The sequence below is a fragment of the Dysidea avara genome, chromosome 1 (assembly GCF_963678975.1).
Source record: "Dysidea avara chromosome 1, odDysAvar1.4, whole genome shotgun sequence".
Taxonomy (NCBI): Eukaryota; Metazoa; Porifera; class Demospongiae; order Dictyoceratida; family Dysideidae; genus Dysidea; species Dysidea avara.
Window position 1 is genome coordinate 39,077,881 of NC_089272.1, and position 24,473 is coordinate 39,102,353.

The following is a 24,473-nucleotide window of genomic DNA, read 5'->3' on the forward strand; positions in this document are numbered from 1 at the left end:
GATCTGTTAAACTGTACAGTCTTAGTCAAGCCAACATCTCCTTGACCTAGACACTAGTTACTTCTACCAAGAGTTAATAATAGTAGGAACTCTTGTTTTATGTAGTCATGACACATTCTGGGAGTAGCAGGTACAAATACAATGAAGGTGGTTTATACCTCCCTCTTATTAGTATCACCTACAAATCTTACAGGCACAATCCTTCCTCCCATCAAAAACTAGCTTCACCTTCCCTTCTCAACAAAATTAATGATGACATCAATAGTGTAGTTAAACCCAAGCATGTCTTTAGCATGATACAATATGCCCTCATCGAATGCAAGTTTTCTAAACACAACAATAATTTTATTCCACTATTGAAAAAAAACTAATTCACTGAACAATCAACTGACTAACCGACTGACCAACTGGCATTCAGATTGAATGACTGACTTGTTGACTTACTAACTGACTGACTGACTTACTGACTGACTGCCTGCATGCCTGCCTGCCTGCCTGCCTGCCTGCCTGCCTGCCTGCCTGCCTGCCTGCCTGCCTGCCTGCCTGCCTGCCTGCCTGCCTGCCTGCCTGCCTGCCTGCCTGCCTGCCTGCCTGCCTGCCTGCCTGCCTGCCTGCCTGCCTGCCTGCCTGCCTGCCTGCCTGCCTGCCTGCCTGCCTGCCTGCCTGCCTGCCTGCCTGCCTGCCTGCCTGCCTGCCTGCCTGATTGACTGACTGACTGACTGACTGGCTGACTAACAAACATAATTCATAATTAGCTACTGGTTGTTCTCCATCTTTAATAATCTCCCTGCATTATTGCAAAATTCACTTTATGATAAAATTAGAGTGAAATCCCTAGGCAAAATTATCCTCCTGAATGCAGGTTCCCACTTCATGAAAGATATCTATCCAGATTTCAAATCAACAATACACTTAATAAGGATACCATTTTAGGGATAAGAAAAAAATCCATAAATATGTTCATCCTAAAGTACTTAAAACATGTTATGTTCAGTAGTGCTTGGGGATTTTTAAGTAGTTCATGAGAAGTTTCAAGCCACTGAACTAGAAATTATAAACACACATTGATCAGACCTTAAAATTGACAAGGGAAACATCCTGACCATCTGGCAAAATACCTGTAAACATTTGAGCGTAAACCAAATAGCTGCATTTTCAAGGCTTCTCAGGACTAGTCAGCAATTTTTCTCCTTCTGCACCTTTTCAAACATACTTAGTACCACATCTTTAAACAGGCTGTGTGCTCTACAGACCTGCAGTTCTTGTGCTGTAAAGTTCGTCCACTTGTTTCCACATTGCAAGGGGTACTGTGAGATAATAATTATGTCACTCTCTAGAGTTCCTATGGGTACAAATACATGAGATTGACAAGGGGGAAAAAGCATCCTGACTACCTGTCAGACTCCTGTCAGTGATCATGTGTAAATTGGATGGCTGCAGGTTTGAGGCTGACCAGGTACATGCAGTCATGTATATATTTTTATCCTTTCCGCACCTTTTCAAGTATACTTAATATTTTGACATCTTTAAACAGGCTGCAGGACTAGGTGTCCTACAGATTCTTTAGCACTTGTACTACAAGTCTTAATAAAAATACAAATAAATATAATTTTTAATAAATGTGACTGGGCTTGTGAATATATGGCATGTGGGCACATAAAATTTACCTACTTTTTCAAACATATAATTGCCCATAACCTTTCATGCTAATGAGATATGGCTATGAAATTTGAAGCAAGTATTCAGTAATTAATTTGCGTTGTTTAGCAGAATGCAAATATTTTACTCCACTACTGAGATAGGTCCTGTTGTGTTACAGGATGTAGTTTGTGCCCACATGCCCTATTTTGCAGGTCCAGTCACAAATATTTAACTTATTGTGTTTGCTATAAAATTACCCTCTAGGAATCAATAAAACACATCCTGATTAGCTAACAGACCAAAACATTACCCAACGCAAACCTGATGTCATGAGCTATTGTGCGGTTTTTACTAGTGAATACCACATCTACACAACAATAATATTAAATGTTATCATCTTTGTAACTGTTCTCATTATGTGATGCTGTGGATAATCTTTAGAACAGTGAGACACTAACAGATCACTCACTCAATAATGTGTTAGTATAACTTTGTAATTGTTCATCAGAAGATAAAGAACCAGTAGCTATGGATTACAACTAGTATTTGTTTAGGCAGTCAGAAAATTAGTAGATGTTACAATAATACACACAGATCATGTGTTCATAAGATCTTTTTAACTGTATAGCCTCAACATCTTCTTGACCTAGCCAATAAAACAGCATATTGGATCACACTGAACACATGCTTTGGTTTAATAACACTGCATACCTATCATTATTTTGTTGTGAATGAAAGGTGACGATAGGGAGATATAAACCACTTTCTTTAAATTAATATTTGTTACTCCCAGAATAAGCTATAACTACATAGTAGAAGTAACTAGTGTCGTGAAGTTTTAACTGAACATTAAACAGTATTTTAAGCCAACTGATTCACTAGTACTGAACGACTAACCAACTGATCAACTGGAATTCAAACTGAATGGTTGACTTGTTGACTTATTGACTAACTGACCAGACTGGCTGACTGACTGACTGAATGACTGACTGACTTACTGACGGGTGGACGGACTGGCTGTCTGCCTGACTGACTGACTGACTGACTGTCTGACTGTCTGACTGACTGACTGACTGACTGACTGACTGACTGACTGACTGACTGACTGACTGACTGACTGACTGACTGACTGACTGACTGACTGACTGACTGACTGTTTGACTGACAGAATAACTAACCAATTAACTGACCAACTGGAATTCAAACTGAATGGCTGACTTGTTGACTTATTGACTGACTGATAAAACTGGCTGGCTGACCAACTGACCGACCGACTGACTGGCTGACTGATATTTCTAGACAAATATAACAATGACTAATGCTTATTAAAGATCTGAGTTAAATGTCACTTGGCTAGTCACATGATTTGTGTTGCACCATTAAAGTTGCTACAGCTCAACTTGTGGATTACTTAATTTTATTAAAAGTTTGTTCTATTTTCCATAAGTTTTGCTTGTAGTGCCCATTAGCTAGTTATCTGTCACACAAACTAACAATAAAGCAAAATACAACAAGGAAAAAAGAAAACAATTTATGAAAATTTCTCTTTTACATGGCGGCCTCATAATTAACTGCTGCTCTCCATCTTTAATAATCTCCCTGCATTATTGCAGAATTCACTATGTCAGTGATAAAATTAGAGTGAAATCTCTAGTTAAAACAACACTCCTGAGTGCAGGTTCCCACTTCATGAAATATATCTATCTAGGTTTCAAATCTACAATACTTTATGCACCACTTAATAAGGATGGGACTAAATTCCATAAATGTGACTGGGCCTGCGAAAATAGGGCATGTGGGCACATGATTTTTGCCTACTTTTTCACATTTCTATCACTCATAACTTTTTATACCATTATGCTATGGCAATGTAATTTTCAGTTCGTGGTAAGTATTTAATTGGCATTATGATGAAAGTTACAGAATGCAAATATTCTGTTCTAATGCTGAGATATGACCTGTAGTGTGACGGGTTGTAGTTTGTGCCCACATGCCCTGTTTTTGCAGGCCCGGTCACAAATATGTCCACCCTAGAGTAGTTAAAACATGTTATGTTCAGTAGTGCTTGGGGATTTTTAAGTAGTTCATGAGAAGTTACAAGCCATTGAACTAGTCAAACATGCATTGACACCTTAAAATGACAAGGGAAAACATCCTGACCATCTGACAAAAACTTCTGTAAGCATTTGAACATAAATCGAATAGTTGCAGATTCAAGGATGCCCAGGACTAGTCATCAATTTTTCTTCTGCAACTTTTCACACATACTTAGTACAACGTCTTTAAACAGGCTGTAGGACACCTACCTTCGGCACTGGTGCTGTAAAGCATTAATATCTAATGTCCACTTGATTCCACATTGCATGGGGTACTGTGAGATAATATATTACTCTCTAGATTTCCTATGGATACAAATGCATGAGATTGACTAGGGGAACATCCTGACTACCTGTCAGACTCCTGTCAGCACTCAAGTGTAAACTGGATGGCTGCAGGTTCCAGGTACAGTCCTGTATATATATATTTTTCCTTTCTGCACCTTTTCAAGTACTGTGTACTTAATATTATAACATCTTAAAACAGGCTGTAGGACCAGGTATCCTACTGACCTTTTCCTACTGACCTTTCAACACTTTTACTACAAGTCTTAATAAAATACAAATAAATGAAATGTTATAAATGTGACCGAGCCTGTGGCATGTGGGCACATAAAATTTGCCTAATTTTTCAAACATCTAATCACCCATAACTTTTTGTGCCAATGAGTGATGGTTTTGAAATTTTAAGCATGTATTCAGTAATCAATTTGCTTTGTACAAAAAAGCAAATATTTTACTCCAGTACTGAGATACATCCTGTTGTGTGACAGGATATAGTTTGTGTTCACATGCCCTATTTTTGTAGGCCCAGTCACAAATATTATAATTGTGTTTACTATAAAATTACCTTCTAGGAATCAATAAAACGCATCCTGATTAGCTAACAGATCAAAACATTACCCGACCCAAACCTGATGTCATGAGTTGTATTGTGTCGTTTTTACTAGTGAATACCACATTTACACAACAATAATATATGTTATCATCTTTGTAACTGTTCTCGTTATGTGATGCTGTGGATAATCTTTAGAACAGTGAGACACTAACAGATCACTTAATATATAGTTTTATTATTTGTTTAGATGTCCATCATAAGATAAAGAACCAGTAGCTACAGTACACATAACAACTAGTATTTGGTTGATGGTGAATAAGATCAGTAATACTCAATATGAGGAACACTGACAGGTATTACCCTCCATTGACTGTGTAGCACTACAAAGCCAATGGAAGACACTCTGATGTAAGAGCTATTTTAAAAAGTGTATATTATGTTCGGTCACTCATAATAATGGTACAATAAAGTTGCTATGGCTTCTAACTGTAGCTAGGAAGTTAGCAGATGTTATAAGAATATACACAGATCATGTGTTCATAAGAAAATCTGTTTAACTGTACATTCTCATTCAAGCCAACATCTCCTTACCTAGCAAATAAAACATTAGCTAGTTACATACTTCTACTATGTAGTCATGACACATTCTGGGAGCCTGTATTTCAGTTACTGTGCCTTAAATTAAATTATGTACGATGTCATTACACTGTGTTGTTTTTAACATTGAATGGTCACAACAATATCAATTCAAATAGCTCATTATTATTATTATTACAGTGACATGTACCTTCATGTGACATACTATGGATGTTCTTTTAAACTATTTCCAGTATCCAATACAGCACAATTGCAACTTTTTATGTGGGGATCGATCCTGAAAGTCCTAAATTTTTCTGCTATTAAAAAATAGTTTCACCTTTCCTTTCTCAACAAAATTAATGATACTGTAGGTATACAGTGTAATTAAACCCAAGCATGTCTTCGTGTGACCAAATATGCTGTCATGAAGTTTTTACTAAACATTTAAACATTACTATTGAACTGACTAACTCAGTGACAAATTGACCAACTAACCAACGTACATTCAGACTGATTGCTGACTTGTTGACTTATTTACTGACTGATGGATTAGATGGAATTACTGATTGTCTGAATGGAATTACTGATATTTTCAGGCAAATGTGACTTAACAATGGCTAATGCTAATTAAAGATTTGTGTATAAAGTTAAATGTCAATTGATTAGTCACATGTCTTCTGTTGTACCATTAAAGTTGCTACAGCTCAACTTGTGGATTAAATTTAATTTGTTCTATTTTTTGCCATAATTTCTTTTTGCTTTTAGTACTTTTTGCTAGTTATCTGTCAAGCAAACTCACAATAAAGCAATAATGCAACAAGAAAAAAAAAACACTACAAGGAGTTAATGAGAATTGTCCATAATTTCTGTTAACAATAGCAGATTCAAAATTACCTGTTGTTCTCCATCTTTAATAATCTCCCTGCTAGTGTTGGGCGATTAATTGATTAAATCGATAATATAGATATTTTTCACTAATCTAGATTATTTCTCAGTAATCTAGATATTAGTCACTAATCCATTTTACATCTTGTCAAGTAGCAAACATCAGTTTGTTGGTGGAGCATCATGGGCGGATTTAGGGGGTGCTTGGGGTGCTGAAGCACTCCACCTCCAAAATTTTACAATGAGCAAGCTAGTAAGCTTCTAGAAGCTGTAGTAAAGGTGCAGTTGCATTTTATGTACATGTATGGGCAATGAAAAGATGGAAAGAGCAAGGGGAATAGCTAATCTTATCCAAGAATTACTAAGAGGTATTCAAAATTATACTTTTGGGGTAAGTCTTACCTTAGAAGCTGCTAAAACCTGCAGTTCGAATCCTGGGGTGGGAGGGATTTTTTTCCTTACTTTGGCCCCTTTTCTGTTACACCTTTTCAGCTTTAAGTCATTAAGTCTAAGTCCTTGAAATTAGGTTAGGTAATCCTAAGGCTGCAGCACATGTTACTGTAGACCTTCAGTGCTGGTCACTGTGAAGTATTATTATACAACCAAGTACTAAGAATAATACGAAACGCGGTTAAAATTACGTCATAAATAAATAAATAATTAAATAAATAAATAATTAATAATTAATGTTTGAGAAAACTACGAGGCCTAGAGACATGAACTAACCGGGGATAGATTCGCCTGTGAATGAAGGCACAAACGTATAATCATCGCTCCTGTTTGTGCTGATGACGTGACCATACGTGTAATTCTATATAACGCCCAGTACCACACCCTTGCTTAATTACTTACATATTGCGCGAAGAAGATTAGTGATGCCCGTGCAGGAGAGCCAGAAGCCACTTGTGTAAACAAGAAGATTACAAGTAAGTTTTTATGTTTGTAACATCTCAAGTCTCCATGCCAGCTGCCAGTGGATTCATTCACGTAAATAAACAATACAAGAAAACATTAAACTGACATATGCCACGCTCTTTACAATAAGCTTACAGTTACATATAAAATACAAGTAAACAATTTTGTCTTGTGCAGCTGGCATGGCGAACTTTCTTTGTGTTGGTGTCAGGCAATTCAATACGTGCTTAATCTTTTTTGCCTTCACCTGGCGTAGCTACTAGGCTCTAGCGGCTTGGCTGTCTTCCTTTATCTGGTTCATCTGGCTTGCATACGCCTACAGCATTGTGTAGCTATCTCCTGAAAGTTGTGTATGCTTAACTATAGTGTGTCACCCATCACTGTGCCATTGCTACATCACTGATGAACCTTACTTAGCTCTAGTTGATGTTGATATGCATTGCTGTATATTGGCTAATAATTTTTATCTGCATGGTGATGTTGCCTATAATGTATTGCTGCATACAATACTGCAATAAGGCCACTCCAAGTCATACCTTAGTTTCTGGTCACTCCCAAGCCTACAAATGGATGCGGGCGGGCGGATGATCAGGACTTCAGGACTACAGACTCTACTGTGACAATATACTGTATGGTATTATTATTTGCTCAATTTAGCAAATTCATGTTGATTTTGTACTTAACCAACAACATAAGTAGTTGTGTTTCGGCAAAAAATGCACTAGGAAAGTTGTTGATGGATCATGGCTAGCTATACACTGATGTATAGCATTTAAGTATATATTTATTTATTTATTTAGAATATACTATAGGAAATGTTTTGCTCATGTAGCTACTTATGCTTTCCAAGTGAAATAAATGTCTCATTAGCTATGTCAGGAAAGTATTACTATGACTTATAGCTATGTTGTTCAAATGATCATGACACACAATGAAATTTAACTTCTATTTTCACATCAGAAATTCTTCATTCAAATGTAAAGTCTTAGCCCACTAGCTATGTGTTTCCAGCCTTCTATTCAATAACCTTGAGAAAAGTAACTGTCAAAGTTTTGAGTCATTGAGTGCTCCAGACTACTGTTTTTTAGTTATCATCTGGGAATGTTTAAACTATAAGGGTTTCTACTTGCCAATTCTAATTTTAGTTATGGAAAAGTTTAAGTTTAAGCTCACCGAATGTTGCTGGCTTTCCATACCCCTGTAGTGTTCAGTGATAAGGAATTTGAAGTTACTAGACTAATCATTAGAGGACTACATTTGAATTATAAAGTTAAAGCTATGGCCCATCTGCATGGACTAGTAGTTAATGCTACTGAAATTACTTTGGTTAAATTACTTTGGTTACAGAAGCATTAGTAACAGTTATAATCTGAACAGCTATATAATCAAGGACAAAACTAGCTATAGTTAGAAACATTTTATTAGTGTGGCATATATACCTAATATATACCTAATATTAGAGTTAAGAGTAGTGTGACTGCTCTGTTGGAATCCCTGAATGCTCTATTAGAGTATATCGATCTTTTGCAGTAAAAAATAAGTATCTTGCTGGGTCACGTGCACTTAAGCACCTGTAATATTAATAATAGTCCTCATAAACTAGGGTTTCAGGTTTACCATGCGGGCGGGTGACCAGAAACTAAGGTTTGACTTGGTGTGGCCTAATGTATAGTTCTCTCCTGTATGTTTTGTATACATATACTTTGTACACATCACTGTGCCATTACCACACCAATGATGTACTGGCACTTAGCTACTGGTGGCCTTTAGTTACGATGCCACTATTGTGTTATATCTGTCACTACTGTGACATATTGAGTTGATTTGGAGATAATGCATTCACCACCTAATAGTCTCACCGGGGGGCTGTCACGTTGGTGTATGTACTTGGTTGTATGTGACGCGGTCCTAGATAATAAATAATAATAATAAAATCAAAATACTCTAATAGAACAGTCATCTACTCTAATAGAACATCCATCATTAAAACTATAATTTTCAAGAAGTTACCAGAGTCTAAGCTGAAATTAAATCAATTCTTCTAGATCTGTGCACTGCTATTGTCACCATTGTACCAAACATCCTGCCAGATACTAATCACTTTAGGTAAAAGATTTACACCTTTAACATATTAAATTGTATAAAACATTATTAATTGAAAATCTATCCTGAAAACAACTTTCAAATGATTTAAGTTTTTTTAGACTCTGCTAAAAACTTGATTCTTGGGTTTAAATGCTTTCTCTTGCAAGTAAAACAATAGTCTTATATTATAATAGTGAATTTCATAGCATTTATAAAGTTCACAAGGCTGCAACACCTGAGAGCTGTTTGTTTTTTGTTTTTCTTACTTGATCAAATCCCATGCTACGTTTATCTAAATCTATCAGCTTCTGGAGTTTGCACTATCAAATCCCTTGAAGCTCAACTTTAAGCTTATATGATATTGCAGGACTTATGTTGTCATGATCATTACGTAAGTGCTAAAAGGGGTTAGTTGAGGCAAAAAACTAGTTGTATTTGTAGACTAGTTGTAAAACAATTATGGTGATAGATGGATCCATCATTTTAAAAGTTAGATTGAAATAGCAACCTGCACCACAGAACAGTGGCTGAAGTAGATCCAATCCTGTGTTTTAAATATTCTCCTTGACCTTACATTCAATTAACTATACACTCTTTATTCTCTTTGACAAGCCACTATTATACATTACTGGGTAAGCTTTGTCTTCTATTACCATTCTTCACTGCATACAGAGATGAAATCAGTGAAGAAAAATTGATCGCGTATGGTCGTTTTGATGTGATGTAAACAAACGTATGTATCCTTTTAGTCTGCTGCAACAAAACAAAGATTTTTGAATTCCTCTTGAGTAGGCGAATACGATGATATTTGGGTTTGTATCATTGAACCCTTTTTTCACAAAGCACAAAGTGTTTAAAAATATGTTGTTTTTTTCAATAACGCAAATGTTTTACCCATTACAGGCTTGCGGCATTATGTTGGGTTTTCGCAGATCCAGTCTTTTCCTACGCTGCTCTAAAAAATGGCAATGATGAATGCTTACTTTTACTGCATCGTAAATAAGCATCCATAACTCATAATGGACTATAGCTCATATTTTGCACTCCCTTTCACAGAGTTTGTAAACAGTAAGCATGATTCTCCCATGTTGAATTCTCAACAATTTCTCACCACATAGTGCAGTTATTAGTATTTTCTCCAGCTTCAGAATTAATTGCATGTTACCCGCCTTTGTTTACAACTTTGAAATGCACTGTCTTGTGATAAGATGGTTTAATTATAGAACAATAATTAGCGTGTGTAACTAATGTTTTTGTTGCATTTTATCTCTGACTGGCTACTGCATGTGATTTCAAACATGTGATGATCTTCTTTGGCCACCACATCACATGCTTAGTAAGTTTTGGGCTAACCAATATTGCAAGCAATGATGAACTGAGGAATTTCTGATGCCCCCCCCCCCCCCCCCCCCCCAATCCCATTTTGGCATAGCAGAGAACATAGGTTTGGCTTCACTCGCAAATAATCTGTGGCAAATTCTAGAGGTAACCATCATCTCAGGCTGCGGTGGTTCTCTGCATCTGAGAGAATCCCCACAGAATACCAATAATACTGTGTTCACTAGGACCGTATCTATATATAGTACATGTCAACTTTCTGTCTACTAACAGAGACAACTCCCTCAGCCATGAGGGGAACTGTAACATCCTCTTCTGAGCATGAAGGGTGGTTGGGAATGCCTGCTGCAGCTTAGATCAGTCAATTCTCTGATCTCAGCATTATCAAAGTGTTGGATGGAGCCATGCTGACCTGAAAATACCATTTACCTAGTGTTGGATTAAGTCACTTCTTCCAAACTGTGCTGGCATACAAGCACAACTATACAAGTTGGAATGTCTATTCAGCTGGTGGCTTTTTCAAACCTCACATGGACACACCTTGATAGGTGTAGCTGTTTGGTAGTCTTGTGGTGTTATCTCTGTTGGGAATTAATGATGTCATTCCTGTGACATCTTGCTGGGTCATTGTGATCGTGTGTAGTCTACCATGTGGACTACCAAGTTAGTATGTGTAAGGTTTACAGCCACCTCATTCGTAAGAGGCTTTAGCATTTTTTTCTGGTTGACGGTTAAAGAGAAAAGCATGCCAAGTGATATCCCCTCACTTTAATACATAGTGTTGTACCATTAATCGGTTGAACTATCAGTACACAGCCGATATTACAAGTATCAGTATTCGTTATGAAGCAAAAATAATTTGCCAATAAACCTAAACCCACAATCAATTATTAATAATGACAAAGAACAGGTGAAAGTAAGAATGGAACAGTAAGTGGTGTGACGTTTATTTGCTGTAACTGTTTTATAACTGTTTAGGCTTGTTTGTTTGTGAATGTGTGGCTGCAGAGCAGTAGCAAGCTGTATATATTTGTTGGCCACCCATGCAATTAGTCGATCACTCTTCACAAAAGGCCTGGAATCCCAGTAAAAGTACTGTTCGATAAGCTGACTTAACTGTTTTATATCTATATTTGGCTTCTTTTTCCATTAGTGACAAAACTTTAACAAACACTGTAAAAGTCGGCAATCAATTACATTGAATACATTATCATGACAATTTTATTCACGCACATAAACTGTAGGTGATTTCTTGCTCCTCCTCTCCTGTTCTGAAGAATTAAAGAATATTGGTATATATCAGTGTATAGGTTACAAGAATATACAAATAATTGGTATCAGTAAAAGTGAAAAAGTTCATATCGGTGCAACACTATTACTGCATCAGTGAAGCTCTTGTCATCATTACTGGGACAATGAAGACCCATATTGGATGGGCAGTCCATGTACAATGACACAAGTTACGGTTGTAAACCAGGATGGCATGAGGCAGTCTCCTATTTAAAGTGACATCACCATGCATGCTACACAGTTACATACTTAGATGTTACTCTTGGTTCTCAGTGCATTAAATTTATATAGCTAATGTGGAGACAGTGCACATAGAGCAATTTTTAAACTTAGTGTGTAACATATACATGCTGAATATAGCAAATCCTGTGCTGTTGCTGTAAAACAGGTACCAATTCCCCGGTCATCTTTTTGATGTTAGTAAGTTAAAGTCATCAAATGATGTTAAAAGGTATTGACAGCATAGTATAGGACAAGTACTACCAGCACCATCAGGACAATTTAGTGTATATACAACATATGCATTTATACATTACTATAGTTAGTTTAGATAAAGTTTGTAAGAAGAGCAACCCAGGCTAGAAAACCGATTCTTGCAATTCATGTAGAAGTCCAATAGATGGGTGGCAGTTGGACTGGCATCTGGGGAAGGGATGTTGCAGAGGTTCTGTCTACCAAGTGCAGTCTACAGTGCCTGCTAGCAAGTACAAGAGATTGGTTTTAATGTGATTAAACTGCCATTTGAGGTAAACTTGGGGAAGTGTCTGTTAAGTTCTAAGATGGGAGCAGTGGGCTGATGGGTTGGAGTCTGGCACTGCAGCCCTTCAAGTTGCGGATCCACCACCAAAGGGGCTTGCTTGGAGAATGCCAATGCTGATACCCTCTCCTGGATTCCATCAAAAGAGGAGGGAGGAGTGCAAAAGAGCAAGATTTTACAGACCACCACAAACTGCACATGGGCTGTTTCATGATTTCCCTGTATCTGGCCTATGGTATTTTCTATATATGGTACTTTGCATAGGAAGATCAAAGTAAGGAAGAGTGCTTTATTAGTCGTAAAGTAGCAAGGGTGCTTTAGGCCAATTCAACTTGATTAGTGTTTCATAGGAAAAAATCTTGATAGCATAGGATTGGTAGGTCTACACTTAAAAAAATATTAACAGAAATCAAGACAAAATGAGTACAAAAATACCAAAAATGCAAAATTAATAAGGGTGTGTGGTCTTGATGAAGCAAAAACTCAATTACAGCCATAGTGTGTTTCTGAGCTAGGCTTGAGAAGATATCTGGAGATAAACAGCATTGCAAGAATACAAGGTTGTGCTCTTAAGTTCTAGTGGTATTTAACCTTAATTTTCCACATATGGACATTCGTTTTAATTTTTCAATCTATGAAAAAAGTGGGTTGTTTGGGCATGAAACAACTAGTCAAGTTGACATAGCCTTATGACTAAAAGAATAGTTATGCTGTAAATATGAGAAGCATGCTAAATAACTTACATGTAAACAACACAGCTATGAAAAGTATTCACGTGTAAACAGCTAGATTGATCATGTTCGTTACACTTCAAATTGCTAAAACTACCCAAACTAATCCTATTTGTTTGTTCTATGACTAGAAACGGATTTTATGGACACTTACTTGGAGTCTGATGTTGAGAACGGAAGTAGTTGAAGGACTCATGATGAACGTTCTGAGGAAAGGCAACCCAGAAAGGACTAAATACCACTTAAAATACCACCTAACTTATGTGTACAAAAATACAGCACTCTAGTGGATCTATTGAGACAAATATAGCACTTTCCAAACCATATTAATGCATCAACACGCCACCCTCATGCTGTATTATTCATACACATGTGCAGCGGTGCTTATATTAAATAAATAGCCGGCTATAATGTGTATTTTTTGCCTTCTGTTGGCCTTCTATTGCCCTACTATGTTGGCCTAGTGTCTATAGTATTGTAGTTAGTGCGGACATGATCTGCACATAGAGCAGATACCAATTTTAGTACATACATATATCACAAGTTTGTTGCCAACTATAACTGTGTTAATAATGTAATTACTGTATGAGTAATTGAGTGATACTGATGATCTTATAATTTCTGTTTAGGATCTTTTTGGATAAATATCAAGTGTATTGAAGAGCCCCCTGAAGAGCTACTTGTCCGGGAAAGATGCAGTGTTATGGTATTTAAATTGAAGCAGGAAATGATGAAAAACCCGTGTAAAGATGTCACTCCAATTTTGTGCATTGTCAACCTGCAACCAGGAGAAGTTTTCAAGCCAACCCTCCTGGACAGTTACAAATATATTTCCATTGGTGGAAATCATTCCAGGCAAGCCCTACAGGAATTGTTAAAGGAGAAGAAAGAACTTGAAAATAATAGGCTTTATACACATCGTTTGTGTGCAGTGTATAAACCTATGGAAGTCCCTCTTGCCAGACGACTTGCATGTAAGCAAAATCGTGCAGGAAGTTTTAATCTTGAAATGACCAACTGGGATTGGATAAGTGTTAATCTCATAATATGCATCATGATATGATTAAAGTATTGTACTCAGGGGCAATATTGGGTTACTTGGGATACTGATAATTTGTCAACGTTAAGCCTATACTTGTATGTTCACACTTATATGTGTACTGTATGGATTATGCTAAAATTAATCATTGCTTTGTTGTCTAGATATTGCAATGCAGGAAATTACTGTATGAAATGTCCAATATATGTGAGGAAGAAGAGCCACCCACAACCAAGCCAGCAGGCCGGAAGAAAGCTTGCGCATCAATTTTGGCATTAGAAGTAAGTTACATGTTGTTGTTTAGATCTCCCGTTGATAATGTAAACCACACAATATAGACCCAAGAGACCTACCGTATGCATACAATTTTCTGGGGACATAATTTCTGTGGTTGCTTGGTTGTCCGTGATATTTTCATGCTCCAAAAATAATGATTATCAGGATTAGCTCTATGCTTTTCAATAGATAACTTGAAAATTATCAATCTGCAAAATTAAATACCTCGAAAATTTCTATGTATAGAGTATTGATGGAAAATTATGGCCTAAGAAATGAATTAGTGTGAACTATCACTTTACTTTGAGGTACCTTTATTAAAGTAGATGTTTTCTGATCATCAATAACATATAATTACATGGCTAAAAGCTATCGAAGTATAGTCAAGCAGAGAAAGTGGCTGCTTTGGCTATTAAAACCCAAAATTGTGTAATGATAACTATGGTTATTTGGGTTATGCAGAGTGCTGTTAATCCTTGTTGGGAGTATTTCAATACATTGTAACAAACTCATTATACAAGCCACAACTATTAAATAGCTATAAACTACAAGTCTCATCCCAGTAAACAGCTTCACACCTGACATAATTGGTGTTTTCTTGTAGTACTACCAGCTGCTGATGTACTTTATAGACAATGGGCACCCACGAACAATATTTGAGTGTTGTGATTTACCTTCAAGTGCTCTTAAATGAATTAACCTTTGAATTTCAGTATATTTATTGATGCACTGGCTGTAGTGTCCTACGCTTTTTACATTGTGTAGGTTGGTCAGTTGGATGATGGAATGATATACTTTTTATCATCCTTACCATCTAAAACCTTTGAGGCTGTACGTAACATCTTCACGAATGTCTCCAATGAATCATGCACAACCACATCAAAGAAGGGAAAAGGAAAGAAAGGAAAAGGAAAGAAATCATCTAATCCCAATATGATATTAGGTTCAACTTTTAAAGCGTTCCGTGGTTTAGATATGGACACCGTACATCAGCTGTTGTACGATGTGGGAACAGGTACCACCACTTTAAAAGAAGCTGTTAAAAAATGTCAAGATATAAAAGCACTTCAAAAAGTGCAAACAGCTTTTGTTCAAAACACTCAATGTGGAAACTGGGATGCAGCAGTCCAGCTTTATCCATATTTCACCACTGCAGAGAAGCTTGAACCATTCAAGACTCTGGATTTTAGTGACTCCAAAAAGGTGCCTAAGAAGTTTTTTTAATTTTGTCAGCATGTAATGAGTGCTAATAATGATGAATTTGCTGATGATACAATTAAACAAGATGATCATTTCCTCATTTCACACAACAGTGAATTTGGTATAATGTGGAAAGCCAACATGGAAGATGTTGATCCTCCTAGTGTCAAGAATGCTTTTACCCTTGCCAATGTGACCAGATTTTCTGGTTTTAGTCTATCTATATTTGACCTGGAAGGCAACACACAGGTAAATTACATTAAGTATAATTGTGTATATGCATGAACAGTGCATACAGTATGATGACAGTATTGGTCACGCATAAATAAGCCCAATAATGTCTCCTCTAGCCCTTCCAACAAGTTTCCTATATTTTGTAAACTGAATTTTGTACTAATCGACTGCCTGATGCCTCTAGTCAAGCATAACTTGACAATGGATAAGGCGAAGACCTTGATTTCTTTACTGTTCAATATTATTTCAGCCAATACATATCTTATTGCCGATCTTAGCAGTTACAGTGTACACATGATGGACTTACCTTTGTCCTCGTTAGTGTCCCATTTCTTTCTTCACTAACATTTAAGTACAGTAAGATCTCGATTTTCTGAACAGTGGTGATTATTAGAATACTTTGCCAACACGTGTATGTTCTAGTAGAGTAGTGTATGTTCTATTGGAGTAGTTGAACACACCTCTGCATATAAATAAATGGGCTTCACTTATCTCAACACTTTTATGACTGAACTGGCACACAGGTGCAGGGGCTAAAAAGGGGGCTAGTTGTAAATGACTTTTGGCTAGTTGTAAATAGTGGTTGGGCTAGTTGTAAATGCAGGGGTTTGACTAAAACTATACTTGAAGATCCATCTTGAGATAGCCATTTTCAAAAAAATTGCATTGTGTGTGGTCGTGACTTTTTTTTTTGCTCTTCAGTTTACCAAACCAGAGAGTTTAGTACCAGTGTTAGTCTAGTTATGCCACTGCTTTCCCTGAGGTAGGGCTAGTTGTAAAGTATAGTTGTTGTTTTTTGCATGCGTGTGTGTGTATGTTTGGATAATAGAGGTCCCACTGTACACACTAAGAGGAATTCTTTACTGATCAACTGACAGTACCAGGTAGTGGCCAACAATGCTGACTTTTTCAGCTTGTCACATGTGGTTTGTTGTATTGCAGTGGGTACAATGCTTGAGTATTGGATCAGTCTTTTGTCCCATTTCTATAGTCCACCATAGCTCACGTTTATGGATAGCTTGTCTGAAGTTTCATGACTAATTTGTTTAAAGTGAAAACTATACATAGTTTGTGAAAGTAGATTGCTGAAATGCTTCTTGTACTTTGTTTGTGATGATAAACCATGTGTAAATGCAACCAAAACAAAGCATCATGGTTGCATTTCTGTTTAGTACTATACCCAGTGTATGCATTATTCATTTGTGCAATCAAATTAATTATTTTTTTCAGGTGCCATTCTATCCTTTTATAAACAGTACATGAAAATCTTTAGATACATATATGTGACCATCTCAGCAAAAACCCGACTTGTTCGCACAAGCATGCGTATTGAGAAAAACTAAATTTAAAAATAATCCATAAAATTATGCATGCTACAAAGAAAAATATGTAAGTTTTTGTCAGGCTAGTATTCAAAGAAGGAAGACTCAAATTGATTAAAACTATACACCATCTTATTCGCCTGCTCATGGAGAGTTTGAAACTATTCGTTTCGTTTCTGTAGCTTCAATGGTATGCATGTCATGTGCATTTGTTTATGATACGGTAAACGTAAACAAAATTGTCATCGTTTCTTCTACCAAACCACTTTCATATCCATATGTGCAAGTGTCTACAGGGCTAACACTATACCTTGGCTGCTGTACTGATCCATGGTGAGAATTTTGAGCCAAATTGCAACATGGTAGACTAACCCAAACAGAAGTTATGACTGCAAATGTAAGCTCCTGTAGTTTATTTTCAGTATAGTCACTGTACAAATCGATTATCTTACTCTTCCTACTGGCTAGTGCTATAATTTCTAAACTACACACCACAGAAAGCTGAAACTTTGGTGATCCATTCCTCGGACACTGCTAATAATGCTGAGCGAATAAAAATTTTTTTTTTTGAATTGTGCGAACAAGTCGGGTTTTTGCTGAGACAGTCACATATGCTAAGAGAAACTTGGTATAAAATATTCCCTCATATCCAGCTGTTGAAGGATTCTAACCACATAACCCTTCCCCTTTTTTCCATCACATAAAGTATGGTTGTTCAATGATTATAGTGGTATATCTTCACACATATACTCAGTACGTACGTTTGCACATGTGTACATACGTATGTATGATACATATGCATGGTTTATTGTGATCTTTGCTAGGTATTACAGGTAGCAAAGGAAATGCAGCGGATTATGAAGGCCATTAACTATGGTTACGCCATGCAAGATTTTATCCTGCTATATTTATGCAGTTTGGAAGATATGTTTTCTGTGTCACAGGTCCTGGAAAGTATCACCGATAATGTAGAAACTGCTGTCTGTGGTATCACACCTTTGTGTCAAGGTTTGTGAAATTGCTTTAACATATTGTCCTACCTCCTATCATCTCTCTATGAACAGAACCATCCCATCCAAATCTTCTTGTGAAGTCAACCATAGGAATAGTAATCAGCAGTACTGGAGATCCAGGAGAATTGTATAAAAGTCACTGCAATTTTTTCTCGACCGATGCTGACAAGTTAATATTAGACAGTGCTACCAACAATGTGTTATATAGCCAACAAAAGCCACTGGCACTGTATAAGGAGTTGGTCGAGTTGTTTACAAAGCCAGGAGATTGGATATTTAGCGGTCCTACTGGAATTGGTATGTATTATCGTAATGGAAGTGTTACAGTACTGACAACGATTCAACTCTAAATAACGCCCGATCGCCCTCTGGGGCGCGCGCACTTAAATATTATTATTCTCATCACACACCCCCCCATGAAAAGAGGGTTGGTACAACAAAACAAATGGCCTAAATACAATAAAATTACATGAACTGCCTAAAAATACCAGTAAAACAATAAATTCACACATTACAACAATATTATACCAGTGTCAAAGTCCTCGCGATAATGCATCTGCAACAACGTTGTGTTTTCCTGGGATGTGGTGTATGTTGAGGGTGTACTCCTGTAGCATTAAACTCCACCTCAATAGACGCTGGTTACGATTCTTTATGCGATTAAGGAAAACCAAAGGATTGTGATCCGTGAAAATGTCTATAGGGAACTGGGCTGGTGTTATGTAGAACTCAAATTGCTGTAGAGCTGATATCAATCCCAATGCCTCTTTTTCGCCAGTGGAGTAGTTTCTCTGAGCGGCATTAAATTTCTTCGAGAAATAACAGATTGGATGTTCTAACTTGTGTACATCCTCTTGCATCAGAACAGCCCCCATTCCCAAATCACTTGCATCCACATGTATCATGAATGGCTTCTCGAAGTCTGGCATCGCTAGTACTGGGGCTGAGGTGAGAAGCCTCTTTATCAAGAGAAAGCTTGCTGCTGGTCATCTTTCCACACAAAGCTGTGTTTCTTCTGAAGGAGTCGGGTAAGAGGTTCAGCCACAACTGCAAAGTTCTTGCAAAACTTCCGATAGAAGCCTACCATGCCCAAGAAACTCATTAGTTGGTTCTTGCTACTGGGTCTAGGAAAGTTCATTATTGCCTCTACCTTGGCATGAATGGGTTTAATTCCCCCTCTACCAACAACATGGCCTAAGTAAGTTACACATGCCTGACCAAACTCACTCTTGGCTAAATTGACAGTGAGCTGAGCTTGCCTGAGCCGCGTCAAAAACTGCTGAATCCGCTGTAGGTGCTGCTCCCAGGTATCACTAAAAATAACGATGTCGTCAATGTACCCTTCACATCCTTCTAGGCCGGCAAGAACTCGGTGGATCATTCTCTGAAATGTTGCTGGCGCATTCTTTAACCCGAAAGGCATCACTTTATACTGAAAGAAACCAGTAGGAGTCACGAATGCTGTTACTTCCTTTGCGCGAGGTGTTAAGGCAACCTGCCAGTATCCCTTCAGAAGATCAAACTTGCTAACGTACTCGGCACCACCAATCTTGTCTATGCAGTCCTCCACGCGGGGAATGGGGTATGAATCCACTTTAGTGATCAGATTCACCTTGCAGAAATCAGTGCAAAATCTGTAACTTCCGTCCCCCTTCGGAACGAGCACGCAGGGAGAACTCCATTGACTCTGGCTTGGTTCTATAATATGGTTAGCCAACATGTACTCAATCTCCTGTCTCACCACTTCTAGCTTCAATGGGTTGACCCGATACGGGTGCTGCTTAATGGGACTAGCATCTCCAACATCTACATCATGAACTGCTAAGGTAGTCTGCTTCGGCACATCTGGAAATAAGTCTGCAAACTCCAAGAGCAGGGAAGAAAGTTGAGTCTGCTTGGAAGCTGTAAGGTGCTGCATCTTCACTTCTAAGTTGGCTAAAACACCAGAGTTCTTCAGCTTGACGCTATCTCCTGTCATGTCGTTACCCAGAGGGAACCCTTCCCTTTCTGTTGGCTTCTCAACAGCTACCATCAAAGTTGGGTGAACGTTTTGGCTCTGTGTTGGAACCTTCTCCCAGTACGGTTTCAACATATTGACATGACAAAGGCGACGAGTCTTACGTCTGTCAGGGGTACTGATGACATAATCAACATCATTCACTTTCTTCAATATCAAATAAGGACCAGAATACCTGGCCTGAAGTGTGTGATTCTTAAGTGGCAACAATACCAGAACTTTGTCGCCTACATTGAAAGTGCGTAATTTTGCTTTCTTGTCATACCAACACTTCATCTTGGTTTGGGCAGATTTCAAGTTCTTCTGAACGAGTTCGCCAGCAGCTGTAAGCCTGGTACGGAGGGCCGAAACCTGATCCAGCAGGTTTGTGGGAGGTTCTTCTGTAAGCCAGCCTTCCTTCAATAGCTTTAAAGGGCCACGGACTGTCCGGCCAAAAACTAATTCAAAAGGACTGAAACCCAATGATTCCTGGACAGCTTCTCGCACGGCAAAAAGTAACAAGTGAATCCCCTGGTCCCATTGCTTCTCAAATTGAGAACAGTACGCACGAATCATAGTTTTCAGAGTCTGATGAAAGCGTTCAAGTGCTCCTTGGGTCTCAGGGTGATAAGCAGAGGATTTGCATTGCTTAATCCCTAATTGGTGTGTAACCTGTTGCGTGAGACTAGACATAAAATTGGAGCCTTGATCAGACTGTATCAGGGAAGGTAGGCCAACAAGGGTGAAAAACTTTACAAGAGACTCGGCTATTCGGGGTGCCTTAATGTTACGAAGAGGGATAGCCTCTGGAAAGCGTGTAAATCTGCACATAATTGTGAGCAAATACTGGTTACCTGACTTAGTCTTTGGTAAAGGACCAACACAATCAATAATGACCTGACTGAAAGGCTCACTACACACTGGGATGGGTTTAAGAGGTGCCACTGGAATCGTTTGATTAGGTTTACCAACCTTCTGACATACATGACAACACTTACAAAATTCGGAGACGTCCTTCCTTAGATGTGGCCAATAGAAATGGGTGAGAATTCTGGAGTACGTCTTGTTGACGCCCAGATGGCCTGCCATGGGTGACTCATGAGCTAAACTTAGCACTTCTCCTCGGTACTTTCTGGGTACAATTATCTGGTGGACAACCTGCCATTCCTCATCAGCAGGGGCATCTCTTGGTCGCCACTTCCTCATCAGTACACCAGATTTAAGGTAGAAACATTGTGCTTGACGACCAGCCTCTTCCTCACTAACAGCAAACTGCGCCAACTGGTTAACCTCTTGATCACTCTCCTGATCAGCAATGAGTTGCCTACTAGATACAGGAAGGTTACCTGCATCTTGTACTGTTCCGCGATCATCATCAGTCTGGTCACCTCGATCCTGCAGTACTGACTGACTCTCTACAGCCTGGTCAAGTACATCTTGCGCTATTGACAGGTTGTCTTCAGCCTGGTCATCTCCCTCGTCACTTCCAGTATCTGGCTGGTTGGTAGGTGCACAATTCTGTTGTGCCTGAGCACGTTGCGCTGCTGCTCTTGTCACCACACAAGCTGGGAAAGTGTCCGAAACCCCATCAGTAGTAGGTCTTGAACACAGTATTTGCTCAGTGTTGCTAATAACTTGCAAGTCAGGTTGAACCTTGCCACCGGCCAGATCGTTGCCCAGGATTAGACACACACCTTTCACTGGTAAGCTAGGTCTGACTCCTACTACTACGGGGCCAGATACCAAATCCGACTGAAGGTGCATCTGATGAAGTGGTACTCTCATTACATCCAGGCCTACTCCTTGGATGAGCACACTTGCACCAGCAGAAGTCTGATCCGACAACGGCAAAACATGGGAAGCAATAAGAGACTGTGTGGCACCAGTGTCACGTAAAATCTTCACAGCCATAGTATCTCCACCCTCTGGAAGGGACACGCGCCCTTCTGATACAAACGGACGATAACTATCCAAGTCCTGTGGCTTGGGACTAGGAGGGGAAGGTCTATTCACAGCTTGAACCAATGAGTGGCCAGTAGGATGATTCCTCCTCTTTTCCAAAGTGCGACATTCTGAGATCACATGCCCTCTCCATTTGCAATAATTACAAATTGGTCCACCAGAGGTAAACCTTTGCATATTCCTCTGAGTGTCTACTGCACTACCCGTGGACTTGGAATCGGCATGAGTGCGAGTAGTGTCACTGTGCAACCCTCTATTGTGCGAATTATGTGAACTGTCCGAAAAAGAACTATGGGTTAGGGAGTAGTCGTCAGCGAGTACTGATGCCTGCTGGAGACTGTCTGCCTTTTGCTCATCGATGTAGGTTTTGATACTATTGGGCAAACAACTCTTAAACTCTTCTACAAGTATGAGCTGGCGAAGCTTCTCAAAATCTTTTACTACTTCTTTAGAAGCACACCAACGATCAAACAAGGCTTCCTTGTCCCTGGCAAACTCCCTGTATGTTTGTTTGTCTTGCTTCCAACAATTCCGAAAATTCTGACGGTAGGCTTCGGGAACGAGCTCATACGCCTTCAAAATAGCCTGCTTGACATTGTCATACTGCCCACTCTGTTCCACACTCATAGCTGAATACACCTCCCTGGCCTTTCCAATAAGCACACTCTGGAGCAAAACCATCCACACATCCTTCGGCCACAACAGACTAGTGGCCACTTTCTCAAAGTGCAGAAAGTACTTGTCTACCTCCTTCTCTTAAAATGGCGGGACAAAGCGGATGTGCTTGCTCACATCAAAGGGTAATGGAGGTCCAGGGGAAGGTGTTGAAGGAGCTACTGTTGCTGCCTCTAATTCTCTCAACTTCAGTTGCAGTGACATTTCCTTCTCACGTACTTCCAACTCGCGAAGCTTCACTCTAGCCTCTCGTTCCCGTTCACGGTCTTGAAGTTCTAGACGCTTCAACTCTACGACACTGTGGTCTACAACTGGGGATTGAGATTCATCGATCTCCTCATCGGAAACTAGCTCTTCATCTACTAAATGTTGAGTGACTAACCGACAGAGTTCATTCTTTCTAGTAGACGAAGTGAACGTTAAGTTAAGCCTTGTGGCTATTTGCTGTAGCTGAGACTTCTTCAGCGACTTTACCACTTGAAGCGAAGGATCGCTAAGAAACGAGTCAACATTGAAATCTGACATGGAGCGAAAGTCGACGATAGAACCCTACGAAAACAAACTGGACCGCAACAAACCAACAGGATGACAAAAGAATACCTTTACAGGTGCCTGTAAACCCGGCACCAAGGACTTTTAGAGGTGGGTTAAGAAAAAAATGGCGGACGCCTTGGAAGAATCCGCTCTGAACAACGACGATATCGGCTTTTCACCGTAGGCGAAGGTTGCAAAGGTTCCAATATAAAATTCTTTTGTCAATAGGTAGGGTTGAAAGGTAGAACATCGACGTATCGTCTCCCGGACAAGCCCCCAAGTTTGTTACGGTACTGACAACGATTCAACTCTAAATAACGCCCGATCGCCCTCTGGGGCGCGCGCACTTAAATATTATTATTCTCATTACAGAAGGCTTGCACTATTGTGTTACATTTTAATTGCACTATCGCTCAATAATATAAGCAAGAGTGATTTACTTTTGATATAAGTAGGTACAGGTTTGAAATAGAATTCACCATGAAATGTGAAATAAATTTTGTCATGAGTGATGGTTTATTCTATTACCTATATTTTAAAATAAATTTTCTTTGGTAAACATCCATGAAACCGTTTACAAGTAGAAGGAAAATTAGGAATTTTAAAATTGGTTTGGAGATCAAAAGTAAAGAAACAAGGGAATAGCTAAAAAGTAGTGAAACAAGAGAGGTTGTCTATAGCTGTATATACCTGCTATGTGACCATCTCAGTGAAAACCCATCTAGTTTGCACAAGCATGCGTATTGAGAAAATTGAAATTTAAAAACGATCTGTAAAATTATTATGCATGCTACAAGAAAAAATACACAAGTTTTTATCAGGCCAAAACTTGAAGAAGGAGGACTCAAATTGATTAAAACTATACAACATCTTATTCGACTACTCATGGGGAGTTCGCAAATATTTTTTTCATTTCTGTAGCCCCAATGGTTTATATATCACGTGCGTTTGTTTACGATTCGGTAAATGTAAACAAAATCATCATCGTTTCTTCAACAAAACCGCCTTCATACACCTATATGTGCAAGTGACTGCAGGGCTAAAACTATACCTTGGATGATTTGCCA

General features: G+C 38.6%; 1 protein-coding gene across 1 annotated transcript; it reads right to left on the minus strand.

Moving 5' to 3' along the window:
- Positions 1 to 19,203: 19,203 nt before the first annotated feature.
- Positions 19,204 to 23,397, minus strand: LOC136246653 (uncharacterized). Its single transcript, XM_066038187.1, has 2 exons — positions 22,990 to 23,397; positions 19,204 to 22,863 (listed from the first exon to the last, which is right to left on the minus strand). The coding sequence occupies exons 1-2, from the start codon at positions 23,395 to 23,397 to the stop codon at positions 19,204 to 19,206; spliced, it is 4,068 nt and encodes a 1,355-aa protein (XP_065894259.1).
- Positions 23,398 to 24,473: the final 1,076 nt, after the last annotated feature.

What these genes read in the sequence shown, in the direction of transcription:
- LOC136246653 (XM_066038187.1), bottom strand. Translation starts at nt 23,397, where the DNA reads ATGTCAGATTTCAATGTTGACTCGTTTCTTAGCGATCCTTCGCTTCAA. An exon ending in GACCTCCATTACCCTTTGAT is followed by an intron (nt 22,864 to 22,989) that starts GTGAGCAAGCAC and finishes GTTTTGCTCCAG; the next exon opens with AGTGTGCTTATTGGAAAGGC.